This window comes from Onychomys torridus, chromosome 5 (assembly GCF_903995425.1).
Source record: "Onychomys torridus chromosome 5, mOncTor1.1, whole genome shotgun sequence".
In the NCBI taxonomy this organism is placed as follows: Eukaryota; Metazoa; Chordata; class Mammalia; order Rodentia; family Cricetidae; genus Onychomys; species Onychomys torridus.
The window spans coordinates 35,088,741-35,105,116 of NC_050447.1; the positions used below are offsets into that span (position 1 = coordinate 35,088,741).

Below are 16,376 nucleotides of genomic sequence, written 5' to 3' on the forward strand. Positions count from 1 at the left end.
CCCCCCCCAAAAAAAGTTGTACTATTTAGACAATAATAGTGGTACTTAGTATGTTTTTTTTTTTTTTCCTGTTTTCAGGGTGGACTGTGTAGGAATATTGAAGCTGAGGAATGCTGATGTTGAAGCCAGAATAGGAATTGCTGGTTCCAAGAAAAAGAGCACTCGTGCCCGATTGGTTTTTCGAGTTAATATCACAAGGAAAGATGGCTCCACTCTGACACTGCAGACACCCTCTTCTCCCATTTTGTGTAGTAAGTAAGAAGCCAGATATATGAAGAGTTCTTTACGTACTGTCAATTTTCAGGTATCTGTAAATTTTAATGTTTTATACTTCAGCTCATGAACATCTCAAACTGAAAACATTTTAAAGCTGTAGTCAAGAGAACACAGTGGCAAGCACTCATGCTCCTAGCCATTTGGGAAGCTGACACAGGAAGACAGCTTGAATCCAGGAGTTAAAATCTAGACTGGAGGGGCTGGAGAAATGGCTTAGAGGTTAGGACTCCCTGGCTGCTTTTCCAGAGATCCTGAGTTCAATTCCCAGCAACCACATGGTGACTCACAACCATCTATAATGAGATCTGGAGTCTTCTGGTATGCAGGCATACATGGAGACAGAACACTGTATACATAATAGATAAGTATTTTTTTTAAAAATCCAGACTGGAGAAAATAACAAGTCACTGTCTCTTTGAACAAAAAAACAAAAAACAAACAAACAAAAAAACCCAAAATAACAGTGGTAAACTGGGTATGGCGGCACCAACTGTATTCTAGTAACTAGGGGTAGAAGCAGGGAGACTGCCTGTTCTGAGAGACAGGGTATGTCTCAGACTGCAAGTCATCCGTAGCTCCTTAGTGAGGCTAAGGACATCTGAGCTACTGGAAATCCATCTCAGAATATAAAAATATTAAAATACATTGCAAAGGTATATAGCTATTTATAGGTTCCTGTGACCATCATATATACTGATCTTTAAAAGGGCTGGAGAGATGGCTCAGCGGCTAAGAGGACTGCCTGCTCTTCCAGAGGTCCTGAGTTCAATTCCCAACAACCATGTTGTGGCTCACAACCATCTCTAGTGGGATCTAATGCCTTTCTGGCCTGCAGACATACATGCAGATAGGGCACTCATACATAAAATAAATAAATCTTTTTTAAAAATGTAAAAAGGCTGGAGAGATGGCTCAAAAGTTAAGAGTGCTGGTTGCTTTTCTAGAAGACCTTGATTTGATTTCTAGCACCCACAGGGTAGCTCACAACTGTCTGTAATTCCAGTCCCAGGAATCTGATGCCCCATTCCATTTCCATGGGCAGTGCATGCATGAGGTACACAGACTTACACGCAGGCAAAACATACACAATTAAGGTAAATTAAAAAATATATATTTTAAGCTGGGTAGTGGTGGCGCATGCCTTTAATCCCAGCACTCGGGAGTTCGAGGCCAGCCTGGGCTACCAAGTGAGTTCCAGGAAAGGCGCAAAGCTACACAGAGAAACCCTGTCTCGAAAACAAAAATATATCTATATCTATATATCTATATCTATATCTATCTATCTATCTATCTATCTATCTATATATATATATTTAAGTATTTGAGGCTGTCAAGATGGCTCAGCAGGTGAAAGTAATTGTTGCCGAGCCTTGCGGTGTGAGTCGGCCCTGGAACCCACATGGCAAGAGGACTGACTCCCACAAGTTGTGATACACAGTAAATAAACGGTAATGTAGTTTTAAATACTTCATATAAGTTGAGCTGGAGACAGTGTCACTGAAGTGGCCTGGATTGGTCTCCCAGCTATGTCCCCCGAAATAAGTCACTTAAATAGGATGCCAGAAGGCAGTTGCCAACTCCCAGCATTTCCAAGCATCTTTACCATGTGTTAGAACATTAAAGTGAAACAAGCTTTGTAAATAACTTTAAATAACGGCATGTCACATATTTTGTTACAAGCAGTGGTGGTACAGCACAATGCTTGTGAATGAGAAAATGAAACCTTTTTTGTTTTTTGGGTTTTTCAAGACAGGGTTTCTCTGTAGCTTTGTAGACCAGGCTGGCCTTGAACTCACACAGATCCATTTGTCTCTGCCTCCCCAGTGCTGGGATTACAGGCGTGCACCACCTCCGCCCACGGAGAAATGAAACTCTTACCTCTAACTTTAGTATAGAAAGAAAACAAGTGAAGCCGGGCAGTGGTGGCGCACACCTGTAATCCCAGCACTTGGGAGGCAGAGGTAGGTGGATCTCTGAGTTTGAGGCCAGCCTGGTCTATAGAGAGTTCCAGGAGAGCCAGGGCTACACAGAAAAACAAAAAATAAAATAAAAGAGAAAACACGTGCAAGTGTGCCTTTAAGTTCAATGATAGTGTTATGTGCTTTTTACTATTGTTACAGTTTTTAATTGTTACACCAATAAATAAATGTCTTCTTTGTTTAATCATTACAGATCAGTTTATTTTATATGTGCATATGTGTTTTGCCTGCATGTCTGTTTGTGCATTATGTGCCTGCCTGGTGCCTGAGGAGGTCAGAAGAGGACATCAGATCCCCTGGAACTGGAGTTACAATTAGAAGTCACCATATGGTGCTGGGAAGCAAACCTGGACCTAGGCAAGAGCAGCCAGTGCTTTTAACTGCTCAGCCATCTCTCCAGCTCTGAGAATTTTTCTTAATATATTACTATTTCTCGAGGTTTTTACTGTGAATTGCTTGGGTTATTTTCTTTGGCTTTTGGGAACGGGGGTAGGATCTTGATCAGGGGCCTACCATTAAAGGTCATTCATACTTGGGCAATAATCCCGGCAGAGGCAGGTGTATCTCTGGAGTTCCAGGTTAGCATGGCTACACAGAGAAAGCCTATCTCTTTGTAGAGATCATCCAGGTTCTTGTTTGTTTGTTTGTTTGTTTGTCTTGTGTGTGTGTGTGAGTGTGTTTGTGTTGGTATGGACAAGTATGGAGACAAGTACATGTATGTGCATGTGCACAGCTTGTGTCTTTCTTAGTCACTCTCCACCTTATTTTGAGACTGGGCCTCTCACAGAACCTGCAGCTCATAGGTATGTCTAGGGCGGCTGGCCAGTGAGTTCCAGGGATCTTCCTTCTCCACCTTCCAGCATGTGCTGCCACACTGGCTTTTACAGACTGCTAAGAATCCAGATTCAAGTCCCCAAACTTGCGGGGTAGACACTGTATCGACTGAGCATCTTCCTAACTTTACCTCAGTCTCTTAAGTGCTGGGATTATAGGCCTGACTTGGCATTGCTTTTTTATAATTCATATTTAACTTCAAAACAGAAAAATCATGTTGTTGAATTTCCTGTTAGCCTATTATAGGTAGTATAACCTATTTTCTTTTTGAGATTTTTTGTTTTGTTTTGTTTTGTTTTTATTGTACTAGTTTGTCAAATAATTATCACAGCTATTCTTTGACTTAGCAAACACAAATTTTACATCTGTTATTTATTGTGTGTTTGTGTATGTATGTATGTGCTGTGTATTTAGATGTGTGTGTGCCACGGTGCACTCTCAAGGTCAGCAGACTGCTTGTAGGAGTGTTCTCTTTGCTTCTGCTATGTGGATTTGACACTCTAGTCAAGTCTTCAGAGCCATGGCACTAACCCAAGCACACTAAAAATAGATTTTTAGGGACTGGTGAGATGGCTCAGAGGTTAAGAACACTGACTGCTCTTCCAGAGGTTGTGAGTTCAATTCCCAGCAACCACATGTTGGCTGACAACCATCTGTAATGAGATCTGGTGCCCTCTTCTAGCCTGCAGGTATATATGGAGGAGGGCCACTATAAATAATACATGAATATTTTTAAAAAAATATATTTTCACTTAGTGTGAATGGCTGTTTTTCCCTGCATATATATCTGTTTACTACATTGTGCCTGATGCCCACAGAGGCCAGAAGAAGATATCAAATCCCCTGGAACTGGAGTTATAAATGATTGTGAACAGCCGTGTAAGTGCTGGGGATTGAACCTGACAACTTGAGTTTGATAGTCTGAACCCACATGGTAGAAGTAAAGAACTGACTCCTGTAGGTTGTTCTCAGACCACCCACCCACTGTGGCATGTGTACATGCATACATGTACAGAGACAGACACAGGTGAACACGCAGTCTAAAATAAATAAAAATGTAATAAAAAAATTCATGATCTTTAATCCCAGCACTCGGGAGGCAGAGCCAGGTGGATCTCTGTGAGTTTAAGGCCAGCCTGGTCTCCAAAGTGAGTTCCAGGAAAGGCGCAAAGCTACACAGAGAAACCCTGTCTCAAAAAAAAAAAAACCAAAAAAAATTAATGATCAACAGAAACAACTCAATAAAACTGGATTCATGATATAAGTTGTTTGTAGATAAGAATTAAGTGTTGGAGGCTGTTTTTATGGAATGTTTATGTGCGTATGTCCACAGCTCAGCCAGCAGGAGTTCCTGAAATCTTAAAGAAAAGCTTGCATAGCTGTTCGGTGAAAGGAGAGGAAGAAGTGTTTTTAATTGGGAAGAACTTTCTCAAAGGAACTAAAGTTATTTTTCAGGAAAATGTTTCTGGTAAGTAGGCATATAACTGGTCGAGAGTGTTCCATGTTTCCCTTGTCATAAAACACAGTTAAAGCTAAAGCTACAGAGTGTGAAAGTTCAAAATTTTAAATCACTTTTATTATTTCCATCAGATGAAAACTCTTGGAAATCAGAAGCTGAAATAGACATGGAATTGTTTCATCAGGTATATAACTCAAACTTTTAAAATATTTTTGTTGTTTATTCTGAGCAATTCATTTTTATTTGAAAAGCTTCACTCAATTATTTGAGGTTCTTCCTAGTTCTGATAATTTATTTATTCTGTTACATAACCAGGTAACCCCCCACTTTCCATGACCAGCAGTAATGTCCTCCAGAGCACTATTGACAGGAACAAGTGGGATCCTTGCCATACCAAGCTTGTCGTAGATACCCATGGAAGACTTGTCAGTTCATTTCATTGTTCCTGAAGGAAAAGTGAACTTTGAGCTAAAGTCTGCTTTTTCTGAGGGCACTTCAACCCCTCGTTCTAATTTAATTGTTATGTACCTAGTTGTACTAGTAATTGAAGCATTATTACTCCGTAGAATATTTTCTTGTGCTGTGAACATGTTTTGGTTTTCTGTTGTTGTTGTTGTTGTTGTTGTTACTAATTTAGACAGGGTCTCACTATGTATATGTTTTGGGTTTTGACATACTGGTTAGATTAATGTAATCTTCCTTATTTTAGTACTCTCTCCCCCTTTACCTTCCCTCTCTCCCCCTTTATCATCCTTTCCTCATCCTCTTACCTCCCACTTGTATCATTTTTCTCTCCTCTTCTTCCATCCATTCGTTGATTCTGACTTCCCTTCTGAGAAGTGGGGGTGTTACCCACCCACGCACCCTTGTTTTTTTTATGTAGTCTAGGCCAGTTGTGAACTCACTATATAGCCTTTGCTTCCCAGTGCTGGGATCACACACATGCCTGGTTTCTACATTACCGGGGCTAGAACCCAGGTTTCATGCACGCTAGGCAAGCACTCTACCAATTGAGCTATGCCCAATAATTAAATTTACATTTAAAAATATATATGATGTATATGAGAGCACACATAGCATGTAGTGTGTGTGTAAGTCAGGACAGATTTATGGACTTTGCTCTGTCCTTCCATATATATGATCCAGGTATCAAATCCAGGTCATCTGGTTTGTGTGGCAGGTGGAATGCAGAGGTCTTTAGAGGGTTGTGAATTTATTGTTGTTTTACTATTGTATAGGGGTGTGTTGGGGGAGTGTGCATGTGGTAGTCAGAAGACAACTCTGTGGAGTCAGTTCTCTCCTTCCACACTTCTGTGGTTTCCAGGATCAAACTAGGTCAATAGGCTTTTTCAGCAAGCATTTTTTTACCTAGTGAGCCATCTCCCTGGCCCTGTCTTGGACTTTCTGCAAATGAGTTTATAAACAAACTAAATCATAACATGATAGGTCATTGATTATGTGGTTTTGCTCATTTTTTTAAAGTTTTTTTTTTTCAGAGAGAGAGAGAGATTGAGATTGAGAGATTGAAGTTCCTTTCTGGGAAACATTTTCTTAGAATAGAGTAAGATCTGGTATCCTAGAGAACTGACCTAGAACTCGTATTAAATGGAAAACAAAAAATGAAGTATTAGAGAGAGGAAAAGGTGTTGAAATAACAGAACTTTGGAGCTGGGCATGGTGGTGCACACACACCTGTAAGACCCAGCATTTAGAGGCTGAGTGGGGAAGAGTTAGACTTGCCGGCTGGGTCGGTAAGATGTTTCAAATGACGTCTGGGTGCATTTTGTGTATGGTAGGTACTATTATCCTGACAGATTGTGGGCAGAACACCCTAGATCTTTGTGGATCTTCTACTTTTTGTTGTTTGAGATGGTTAAAAAGTGCTGTTAGGAAGGTAAATGTGACTGGGTTGGGGAAGAATACTGCTTCTAAAGAATGGGCGGGGAAGGGAAGACTTCTGAGGAGGTGGCATTTGTACGTAAGACCTGGGTATGGGTAAGGAACTTGCCATCTGAGAAGATGAAAATACAAGTCTGAGATAAAGCTGAGTTTAGTAATTAAAGGGATAGACAACATTTAAGTTTAAATGAGGTCAGTTAGCTCTAGTGTATAAAGCCATCGGGAGAGTAGGAATGAAATGAAGTTGGTCAAGCGGGGACCTTGTGATGTGTTGTAAAATGTGGGCTTTACCAAGAAATACTAAGATGGATGACATGCTGCCTATCAACCTTTAAATCATCACTTTTTGCTTGGTGTCATGGCCTACACCTGTAATCCATGAATGTGGGGTTTGAGCGCAGCAGGAAGGTCTACAGATTGAGGCAGCTTTGAGCTCCATAGCAAACACCTGGCTGTAAAAATCTAGTGCATTTTCTCTAATCAAACTTTTAAAAACTGTACAGGTAATAGGTAATATTCTTATTTTTCCTTTTAAACATTGGCTTTCTTTCTGATTTTTATACTTTTCTTTAATTAGAACCATCTTATTGTGAAAGTTCCCCCATATCATGACCAACATATAACTTTGCCTGTATCAGTGGGAATATATGTTGTGACCAATGCTGGAAGATCTCATGATGTTCAGCCATTTACTTACACTCCAGACCCAGGTATGTCAAAATGAAAAATTCTAAACTAAAATGAATAATTAATTTTTAGTCCTTTGAAAAAAATTTGGAAGTCCAGACAACCAAAAAGAAAACTGTAAGTATGAATTTTTACTAATTTGATTTGGGGATGAGTAATATTTTCTAAGAATACAGCTATAAGATACTACAGTTACTCTTAGAACCATTTCCACCTATTCTCAACAATAAAAGAGTTGAAGTGCTATTTGCTCCAGAGTTAGTCACAGCTTACTTCCTAGTGAAGACCCTAGCTATTCATTGAGTGCCTTTTAAATGCAGAAGGTGAAACTCACAAGTTTGTCTCAATTATGAGGCCCTTTTTTCCCCTCCTCCTGATCACATTGGGCTTGATTCCAGGGCCTTAGTATCCTAACCACATGCTTGACCACTAAACTATATACCTCTGGCCCTAGTGTGCATTCTGAGAAGGTGAAAAGGAGAAACTTGAAATGATAATTAATAACACAAAAACTATCAGACTGATGATAAATGTTTTGGTGGGTTTTTTATTTGTTTGTTTGTTTGGTTGGTTGGTTAGTTGGTTTGGTTTGGGTTTTTTGAGACAGGGTTTCTATGTGTAATAGCACTGGCTGTCCTAGAACTGTGTAGACCAGGCTGTCTGCCTCTGCCTTCTGAATGTTAGGATTAAAGGCATGAGCCACTACCTCCCACAATAATGTTTCAAATATAATTTTAAGCACTTCATGGTTTAGAAATCAGGGTGGCATGTGCCTTTAATCCCAGCATGTGGATCTCTGTGAGTTCCAGGATAGCCAGAACAGTTAGAGAAACCGAGAATCCCTGTTGGGGGCAGGGGATCAGAGTGTGGGAGACCAACCCCCATGTTTATTTTCCCCAGAGACTCTTGAGCAGTGAGGGAGTTTTGAGCAGTGAGGGATAAGAGAGAGACTTAGAAATAAAGAGGGGAGAGAAACAGAGAGAAACGCAGGATAGCCTCAGGTGAGCCTGGATCCTTATCCACCAGCCCAGAGCTTTATTCCAAAGGGCTTTTTATAGCAATGCCAAGGGGAGGGGCAAAGGACCTCCTCCTAGCTAGGTCTATACCAAGTGTAGACCCTTACAAACGCCTGATACTCAGGCCCGTGGTCCAATTAACCTCTTACGCTGTTGTGCTGAGTACAGCCACCAGGAATCCTAGTGGGCTCCAACATCAGAGCACAAAAGCAACTGAAATGTTTAAAGTACAGAAGATAGTTTAGCTGAAACATGACTTATGAGTTATTTGCCTTATTTTATTTAGTTACTTGAAGAATTAAAGCCTCTGATAGAAATGGGAAGAGCTTTTTGGAAATGAAAATTACTGGCTTGTTGCATTGCCTGGGGGCTCAGTTTCTGTTACAGTTATTATTGGCTCAGTTTGTTCTGATGAGGACTATTTCAGGATGTAGTTCTGCATCTGCAGTTCATTGATAATGTTATTCCCACATACTTCAGGACCCAGTGAGAGAGAGGTGAGGAAAAGTGATAGAGAAAGAAAGCTCCTGCTCCAAAAAACCAAGGCGGGGCTGAGGAGATAGCTCACTCAGTAACGTGCTTGCCCATGGGGACTTGAATCAATCCCCAGAACCCCAGCTCTGCGGGACAAAGACAAGTAGATCATTGGAGCTTGCCGGCCCGGGTGTTGGGACCCCTGGAACTGGAGTTACATAGTCAGTTGGGAGCCGCCATGTGGATTCTGGGAACTGAATTTGAGTCCCGAATAAGAGTAGCAAGTGCTCTTAATAAAGTGAGCCATCTCCCCAGTCCCCAATTTTGTCTTTTTATTCAATTAGAAATAACTCTTGATATTGTTATGAGAAATAATTCATTAAAAGTAAACCAATTCAAATCTCATTTTGGATATGTTTATAAATGTAAAATAAATAAATTGAGGGTCATGGCATGCCCACCTCCCCCATACTAATATTAATTTTTTAGAAAATGCTTAAAGCACTGAAAGCCAGGCTAGGTGAATCCAGTTTGTAGTCTCAGCACTCAGGAGACTAATGCATTAAGATTGCCAGTTGAGTCCAACCTGAGCTACATAGGAAGACTGCAGTTCAAAACCAAACAAACAAGCCTTGACAATAGAAATTAGAATGTGTTTTAGATCAAAGTAACGGGGTCCAGCAAGCTTGCTCAGTGCGTAACGGCCCAGCAGCCCAACCTCAGTCCCTGAGGCCCATGTGGCAGAAGAGAACCAGTCCCCACAAGTTCTCCTTTGACCTCCACATAATGTGCTGTTGTACATGTGTATGCGTGCATACAAACAATAAGTAATTTTTTTAAACTTTTGGTTTTTTAAGGCAGGATTCACAGAGATCTACCTGTCTCTGCCTCTGCCTCCTAGAGTTCTGGGGTTAAAGGCGTATGCCACTACCACCTTGCATTAAAAACATTTTTAATAGGTTTGAGAGTTCAGTCTGTAGTGTGCTTGGGCACGAAACCCTGAGTTTGCTCCCTGAACACATTTTGTAAGTACCAGAGCCAGTGAGTTGGAGATAGAGTCCCTGAGACTTGCTGGCCAGCAAAACTACCCTAATTAGTAAGCTCCAGGCCAATGAGAAACCCTGCCTTAATAGACAAAAATCAATGGTTCCTAGGGACAGATAACTGAGGTTTACCTCTAGCCTCTTACACAAATGGGCACACATGTGAACATGAATCTACACATACTTGGACACACACATACATATAAGAAAGGGAATTTTAAAAAAAATATGGGCTAGGGAGCTGGTTCAGTCAGTGAAGTACTTGCTGCCCAAGCGTAAGGCCCTGAGTTCCATGACCAGGGCCCACACCACAAAAAAGCTGACTACAGTGGTGCATGCTGGAGAGAGGGATCGGCGGTTTTTTAGTTAGGGTTTCTATGGCTGCAACAAAACACCATGACCCAAACAGAAGTTGGGGAGGAAAGGGTTTATTTGGCTTACACTTCAGTATCACTATTCATCACTGAAGGAAGTCAGGACAGGACCACCAGCCCAGGACGGAACAACCCACAATGGGCTGGGCCCTCTCCCATCAATCACTAATTATTAATAACATGCCTTATAATCGGATGTTATGGAGGCCTCCTCTCAATTGAGGTTCCCTTCTTTCAGATAACTCTAGTTGTGTGTCAAGTTGACATCAGACTAGCCAGCACAGTGGTTATGAGCACTTGTTGCTCTTGCAGAGATCCCAGGTTCAGGTCCCAGCACCCATATGCACTGGGAGGTGGAGGCAGGAAGATCTGTGGGGTGGTAGCCAGCCAGTCTAGCTAAATCCATGTCCTCCTGGTTTAACTAGGACAGTGGTTCTCAACCTTCCTAATGCTTTGACCCTTTAATACAGTTCCTCATGTGGTGGTGACCCCCCCTATAAAATTATTTCTTTGATACTTAATACTGTAATTTTGCCACTGTTACGAGTCATAAATATCCGGAATGCAGGATATCTGATAAATGACCCCCGTGAGGTTGTGACCCACAAGTTGACAACCACTGGGAGGGCCAGGCGAAAGAGGCACACCCTTTAATCCCAGCACTTAGGAGGCTGAGGCAGGTGGATCTCTGTGAGTTCAAGGCCAGCCTGGACTACAGAGCGAGTTAGTTCCAGGACAGGCTCCAAAGCCACAGAGAAACCCTGTTTGAGAAAACCAAAAGAGAGGGCGGGTGGGCAGGAGAGAACACACTACTAGGAAAGGAACCCTTGTCTCAGAAAAAAGGTGGAGGGGAATCCATGAAACATAGAATAATTACCATTTGAAGCCAAACCTACTCATTTGCAATATTATTATTTAGAAATGTCCTTTGTTCTTGAGCTCATTAAATTAAAAACTATTATAGAAAGTTTAATAGTAGCCTTGGAGTTCTCTGTTAATGCTAGTAACGATTCTTTTTGAAAGTTTGAATGAAAGAATAATCTTGTAAATGATAAAGGTTTTCTTGCTAGTGCTCTAATATAAGTATTAAGTCTTATATGTCTGATATTTGGTGTCAGTCTTCCATTCATCTCCTGTTACCAACATGTACAGTAGTAAAAGACTTCTTAAATTTTTCTGTTTTGGTAAGTGATCGTGTGTTCTATCTCCTTGGAGATGAGTATATTTTAGAGGGTGGTCTTCTGGCAGTAGAAATTACCTCAACCTTGGATTTATAGTAAATAAGTCAATGATGTGCTGAGTATTAGTATTAAATTATTATAATAATAATTTAAATTTTTTATTATTATATAATAAAAGATATATTTTACCAGGGTCAATAAGTTGAAATAAATGTATGACTTTTATTTTTAATAGCAGCAGCTGGTGCTTTGAATGTAAATGTGAAAAAGGAGATATCTAGTCCAGCAAGACCTTGCTCTTTTGAAGAAGCCATGAAAGGTACCAAGTTGATATTTCTTGGAAACTAATTTAGCCATCCTATGTGTTCACTAGTAAACCTTAGTGCTTTGTTTTCTCTGATGTATTGTGATACTTAGCAAGGTGTTTTCCAAATTATAAAACAAATATGTTTAACTTAACTGATGCAGAGTCTTATTTTTCAACTTGATATTTTCCTTCATTTAGCATACTGATATACTTTAAAACATAATAGACCAAACATGATAGTGTGTACTTGTAATCCTAACACTTGGGAGGCAAAGGAATCATGAGTTCAAGACCACCATAGGCTATGTAGCAAGGCCTTATATCAAATGATAACAAATATGTTAGAGTAGAGGAGTTTGGTTTTTGTTTTGTTTTTGAGCTAAGGATTGAACCAAGGGCCTTGTGCTTGCTAGGCAAGCGCTCTACCACTGAGCTAAATCCCCAACCCTGAGGAGTTTGTTTTTAAATTCTTCAGTTTAAAAAAAAACAAAGAACAAAACCTTCAAGGGGACTGGAGAGATGGTTCAGCATTTTAGAGCACTGACTGTTCTTCCAGAAGACCTGATTCCATTGCCAGCATGTCCATGGCAGCTCATAACTGTCTAACCCCTGTTCCCAGGGATCAGACTCCCTCACACAGACATACATGTAGGCAAAACACCAATGTACATACAATATATGCATATATATATAAAATTCAAAAGAAGAAAAACCCTTAAGGGCCTTTAGGAGGGCTCAGTGGATAAAGGCACTTGCCAGTAGGCTGATGACGGTTAAATCCCCAAAACACACATGGTGGAAGAAGAGAACCACTCTTAAATGTTGTCCTCTGACCTTCACACGCACTATGGCACTTGGGTACCCATACATACACACAGATAAATACATAAATAGGAAAAAAAAAAGCCCAAACCCCTTAAAAGTAATGTGTATAAACCATACAAAAAAGTAAAACAGAAGCCTACTACCAGTGGTGCACACCTTCGATCCCAGTACTCAAGGGGTAGAGGCAGGTGGATCTCTGAGTTCGAGGCCAGCCTGGTCTGCAGAGCAAGTTCAAGGACAGCCAGGGCTTTTACACAGAGATACCTTGCTTAAACTCCACCCTCACTCCCCTGCTTTTTTAAAAAAAAAAAAAAAAAAAAAAAAAAAAAAAAAGTAAAGCAGATTATGAATCTTCCTTCTTAAAGGAATTATACTTGTTACTGATACTGAAATATGAACTATAGATATATGAAAAGTTGCCTTGGATCTAACCATTCCTCCTTCTGACATGTTTATTTACTGACCTACCAATTTAAGGTTTTTGTTTGTTTGTTTTTTGAGATTGTAACAGCCCTGGCTGTCCTGGAACTCAAACTCAAACTCAGAGATCTGCCTGCCTCTGCCTCCTTAGTGCTTGGATTAAAGGCAAGTACCACTACTGCCCTGCCCTACCAATTTAAAACAAACATCAGAAGCAAGTATGATGGTACATGCCCACAGTGCCAGTGCTGGGGTATCTGAGACAAGAATTTCATTATCTCCAGGCCTGTCTAGCCTACATAATAAAACTGTCTCAAAAAACCCAAGGACAAAGGAAACCATGAATATAAAGTGATTTAAGGCTGTTACAAAGTGATAGGGCAGATTACTGCTCCACAATTTATAGTATGTTGTGATGATGCTTTTATGCTTTTACCTATGAAGGTGCAGATTACATAATGGCACAGTTCTGTAATTTTTTTTTTTTTCAATTTTCAGCCTTTTAATTCATGTGGATTAAGTTATATAAAGGGACATAAGAAGCTTGATAAATCTTACTAATTACAATGAAATTTTTCTATAGTAAAACTGAGTGTTCACATGTAGAATAGTTCCTTACAGCTTGTTGTTGTAATTGTGACCATGAACATTTTCCAGAATAGATTAGTTTAAAAAAAAAAAAAAAATGGGCCGGGTGGTGGTGTCGCATGCCTGTAATCCCAGCACTCAGGAGGCAGAGGCAGGCGGATCTCTGGGAGTTCAAGGCCAGCCTGGTCTACAAATCGAGTTCCAGGACAGCCTCCAAAGCTACAGGGAAACCCTGTCTTGAAAAACCAAAAAAAAGAAAAAGAAAAAAAGATGCATTTGCAAATAGACTGGGAAGCTTCTGAGACTTAACTAAAGAGACTCTCAGGCCTGGCCATTATAACTACTGCTTATTGAGCATTTACTTGTAGACTATGCCAAGCTCTTCACAGGAACAGAATCCAGATCTCAGAAACTGAGTTAACTTGATTTAAAATTTTGTTTCAGCTACATTCTATAGATCTGTGTCAGCCATTAAAATAAATTCGTTTTCAGTCAGGCGGTGGTGGCATATCCCCTTAATCCCAACCCAGCACCCAGAGGCAGGTGAGTCTCTGAGTCTGAGGACAGCCAGGGCTGTACAGAGAAACTCTGTCTCAAAAAGAACCAAAAGGAAAAAGAAATCAATTAATTCATGTTTGTTAGATGAATACTCTAATTACTAAAGAACATCAGGTATGTTTGTAATCTGTCCTGTTTGTTTTGAGGCAGGATCTCACTCTGTTAACCAGGCTGGCCTGGAACTCCTGGAAGTCTCCTGTCTCAGCCTCCAGCATGTTAAGATTACAGGTGTGAGCCTTGGTGCTTGACTATAGTCCATCCCTTAATCCTGTGTTCATAGAGAATCCGGTCCAGTAGATCACAACCCAATCCTATATGGAATATCATATAAAAGGACATGCACTGAACATTTAAAAAGCCATGGTTTGGTTTTGTTTTTAGTGGTAAAAAATTTAGTCCTTTATATAAAAACTCTACTTGTTAAGAACAAATTGAGCTTTGGGAACTGACCTTCATAGCTGAAATATAAAACAATATGAGAAGTGTAGTTAGAATTTTCCTGCCTGGCCCACAGTCAGGACAAATCTCTCTTACCCGCCAGTCCCACAGACACTCAGACCCAACCAAGAAAGCACACAGAAACTTATATTGTTTAGAAACTGTATGGCCGTGGCAGGCTGCTTGTTATCTAGTTCTTCTATCTTAAATTAACCCATTTCTGTTAGTCTATACTTTGTCACATGGCTCGTGGCTTACCAGTGTCTTTACATGTTCCTTTTCATGGCAGCGGCTGGTGGTGTCTCCCCCCACCCAGCCTTCCACCTCCCAGAATTCTCTTCTCTCTTGTCTCACCTATACTTCCTGCCTGGCCACTGGCCAAACAGAATTTTATTTATACAGAGCGATATCCACAGCACTTCCCCTTTTTTTTAAGGAAGGTTTTAACTTTTACATAGTAAGATTACATATAGCAAAACAATTATCAAGCAAGAATTACAGTTACAATATGAAAGAAGGTATCCTATCTATCTTATATTTGTGAGTCCAAGGTTTTATAACTAACTTATCTTTTATCATAACTGAGAAAATTATAACTATCTAGTCTTCAACCACATCAAAGACCTCAGAAGGATATAATATTACCTGAGAACCGGGAGAAGGGTGTAAGCATTTTTTCAGGAGTCTTGCAAGAGTAGACAGAGACAGCTGGCAGCCTGGACAGTCACCTAATGTTCCTTTGTAAAGTTTGGGCATCTGTCTTCAGCCCACAGGGCTAGAGTCTCTTGGTCACTTCTCTCAGTGTCCTGTAGAATGTCTGGCCATTTCCTCTGCGAAGCAGGAACCTGAAGGACCATTTTGTCAAGCAAAGTTTAGTGGTCACCTTTCTATGGGTCCTACATGTCCAGTCGATCAAGCAGTCCAGGCAAGAACAGTTTCTAGCCCAAATGGCTATTTTTGCCAAGGTGAAGATAAGATATGAAGTGTTTTTAATGCCCATCTTCCTCTCTGAAGTAAATCGGTGCTGCCAGGAGCAGACATGTCTCACTGTCCAGAAAGTCTAAATTGTAACAATATTTTAAATGCCATATTTTGAAGGTCTTTGAAGTATTTGAAGATTACCTATCTATCTGAAATATCTCTATGTATCCCTAGAAGACTTAACTAACATGGCTATGAGTATGATTATCACAGATGATTAATTATTAATCTATTTTTAATTATCCATTACAATTTTAAATGAGCTATACAAACACAATACCTTAAACATGAGTAGAAATATATACATAGTATAACAAAATTAACTTTAAGTTTGTATCAATAGACTAAAATCTAAACCAATGTAAAACATTTTAAACAAGTTGTTGCTCTTTAGAAGTAAGTTCCCTAATCTACCCTTTCATCCTATTATATCTATATCATATTCCCCTTTTTTTCTTTAGAAAGAGATCTCATTTATAATCAACCTGCTTTAAAGAAAAATGTTTTTTTCTCTGTCCCACACCAGAGGGCTCTTCTGATTTGGGACACAAGAATCTCTTAACCTTTTTTTTTTAGCAATATGTCTGGGTTTAGAGAAGGAGTGAGCCAATTCCATCTCCAAAGCCAGCTTGATAATTTTGGGAATGTGGGCGTAGTTTTTCTTACTACTTCCTGCTGGAGGGGGGCACTGTATCTTATGGGGACACAAAGAAAATTTTAGGATTATGGAGTAGTCCATTAGGGTGAACCTCTGAGCCAGTTGCCTTGAAAGCATTTTGGATGTTGGATCATCTGGGCCATGGTGTCATTGGAGACCTTTCAGGTGGTCTTGGCTGATCAAACCTGATGTATCTTAATGTGGAACAAATCCATAGCCTCTGGCTTTCTGTGGAAACAAAAGCAGAGACTCTCTTTTAAAGCAACATATCCTTATATCCAAATTTTGAAGTCAAGGTACCTTTAAAATTTACATATTTGTTTAACTCAATAGCTTTTACGATCAAATCTTTTTCTGTAGTTAAAAATCCCAAAGACAA

At 40.0% G+C, this 16,376-nt stretch overlaps 1 protein-coding gene across 9 annotated transcripts in view; it reads left to right on the plus strand.

Annotated features, from left to right (window-relative positions):
- Nfat5 (nuclear factor of activated T cells 5) overlaps nucleotides 1-16,376 on the plus strand; it is an 86,556-nt gene that overhangs the window by 59,308 nt on the left and 10,872 nt on the right. For 6 of the 9 annotated variants that reach the window (XM_036188727.1, XM_036188731.1, XM_036188729.1 and 3 more), the window contains 5 exons: nucleotides 79-251; nucleotides 4,423-4,557; nucleotides 4,680-4,732; nucleotides 7,025-7,157; nucleotides 11,458-11,541. In XM_036188727.1, coding sequence (XP_036044620.1) covers nucleotides 79-251; nucleotides 4,423-4,557; nucleotides 4,680-4,732; nucleotides 7,025-7,157; nucleotides 11,458-11,541 — 578 coding nt within the window. The remainder of the gene's footprint in view (nucleotides 1-78; nucleotides 252-4,422; nucleotides 4,558-4,679; nucleotides 4,733-7,024; nucleotides 7,158-11,457; nucleotides 11,542-16,376) is intronic. The other 3 variants (XM_036188728.1, XM_036188730.1, XM_036188736.1) reach the window with 1 other exon arrangement.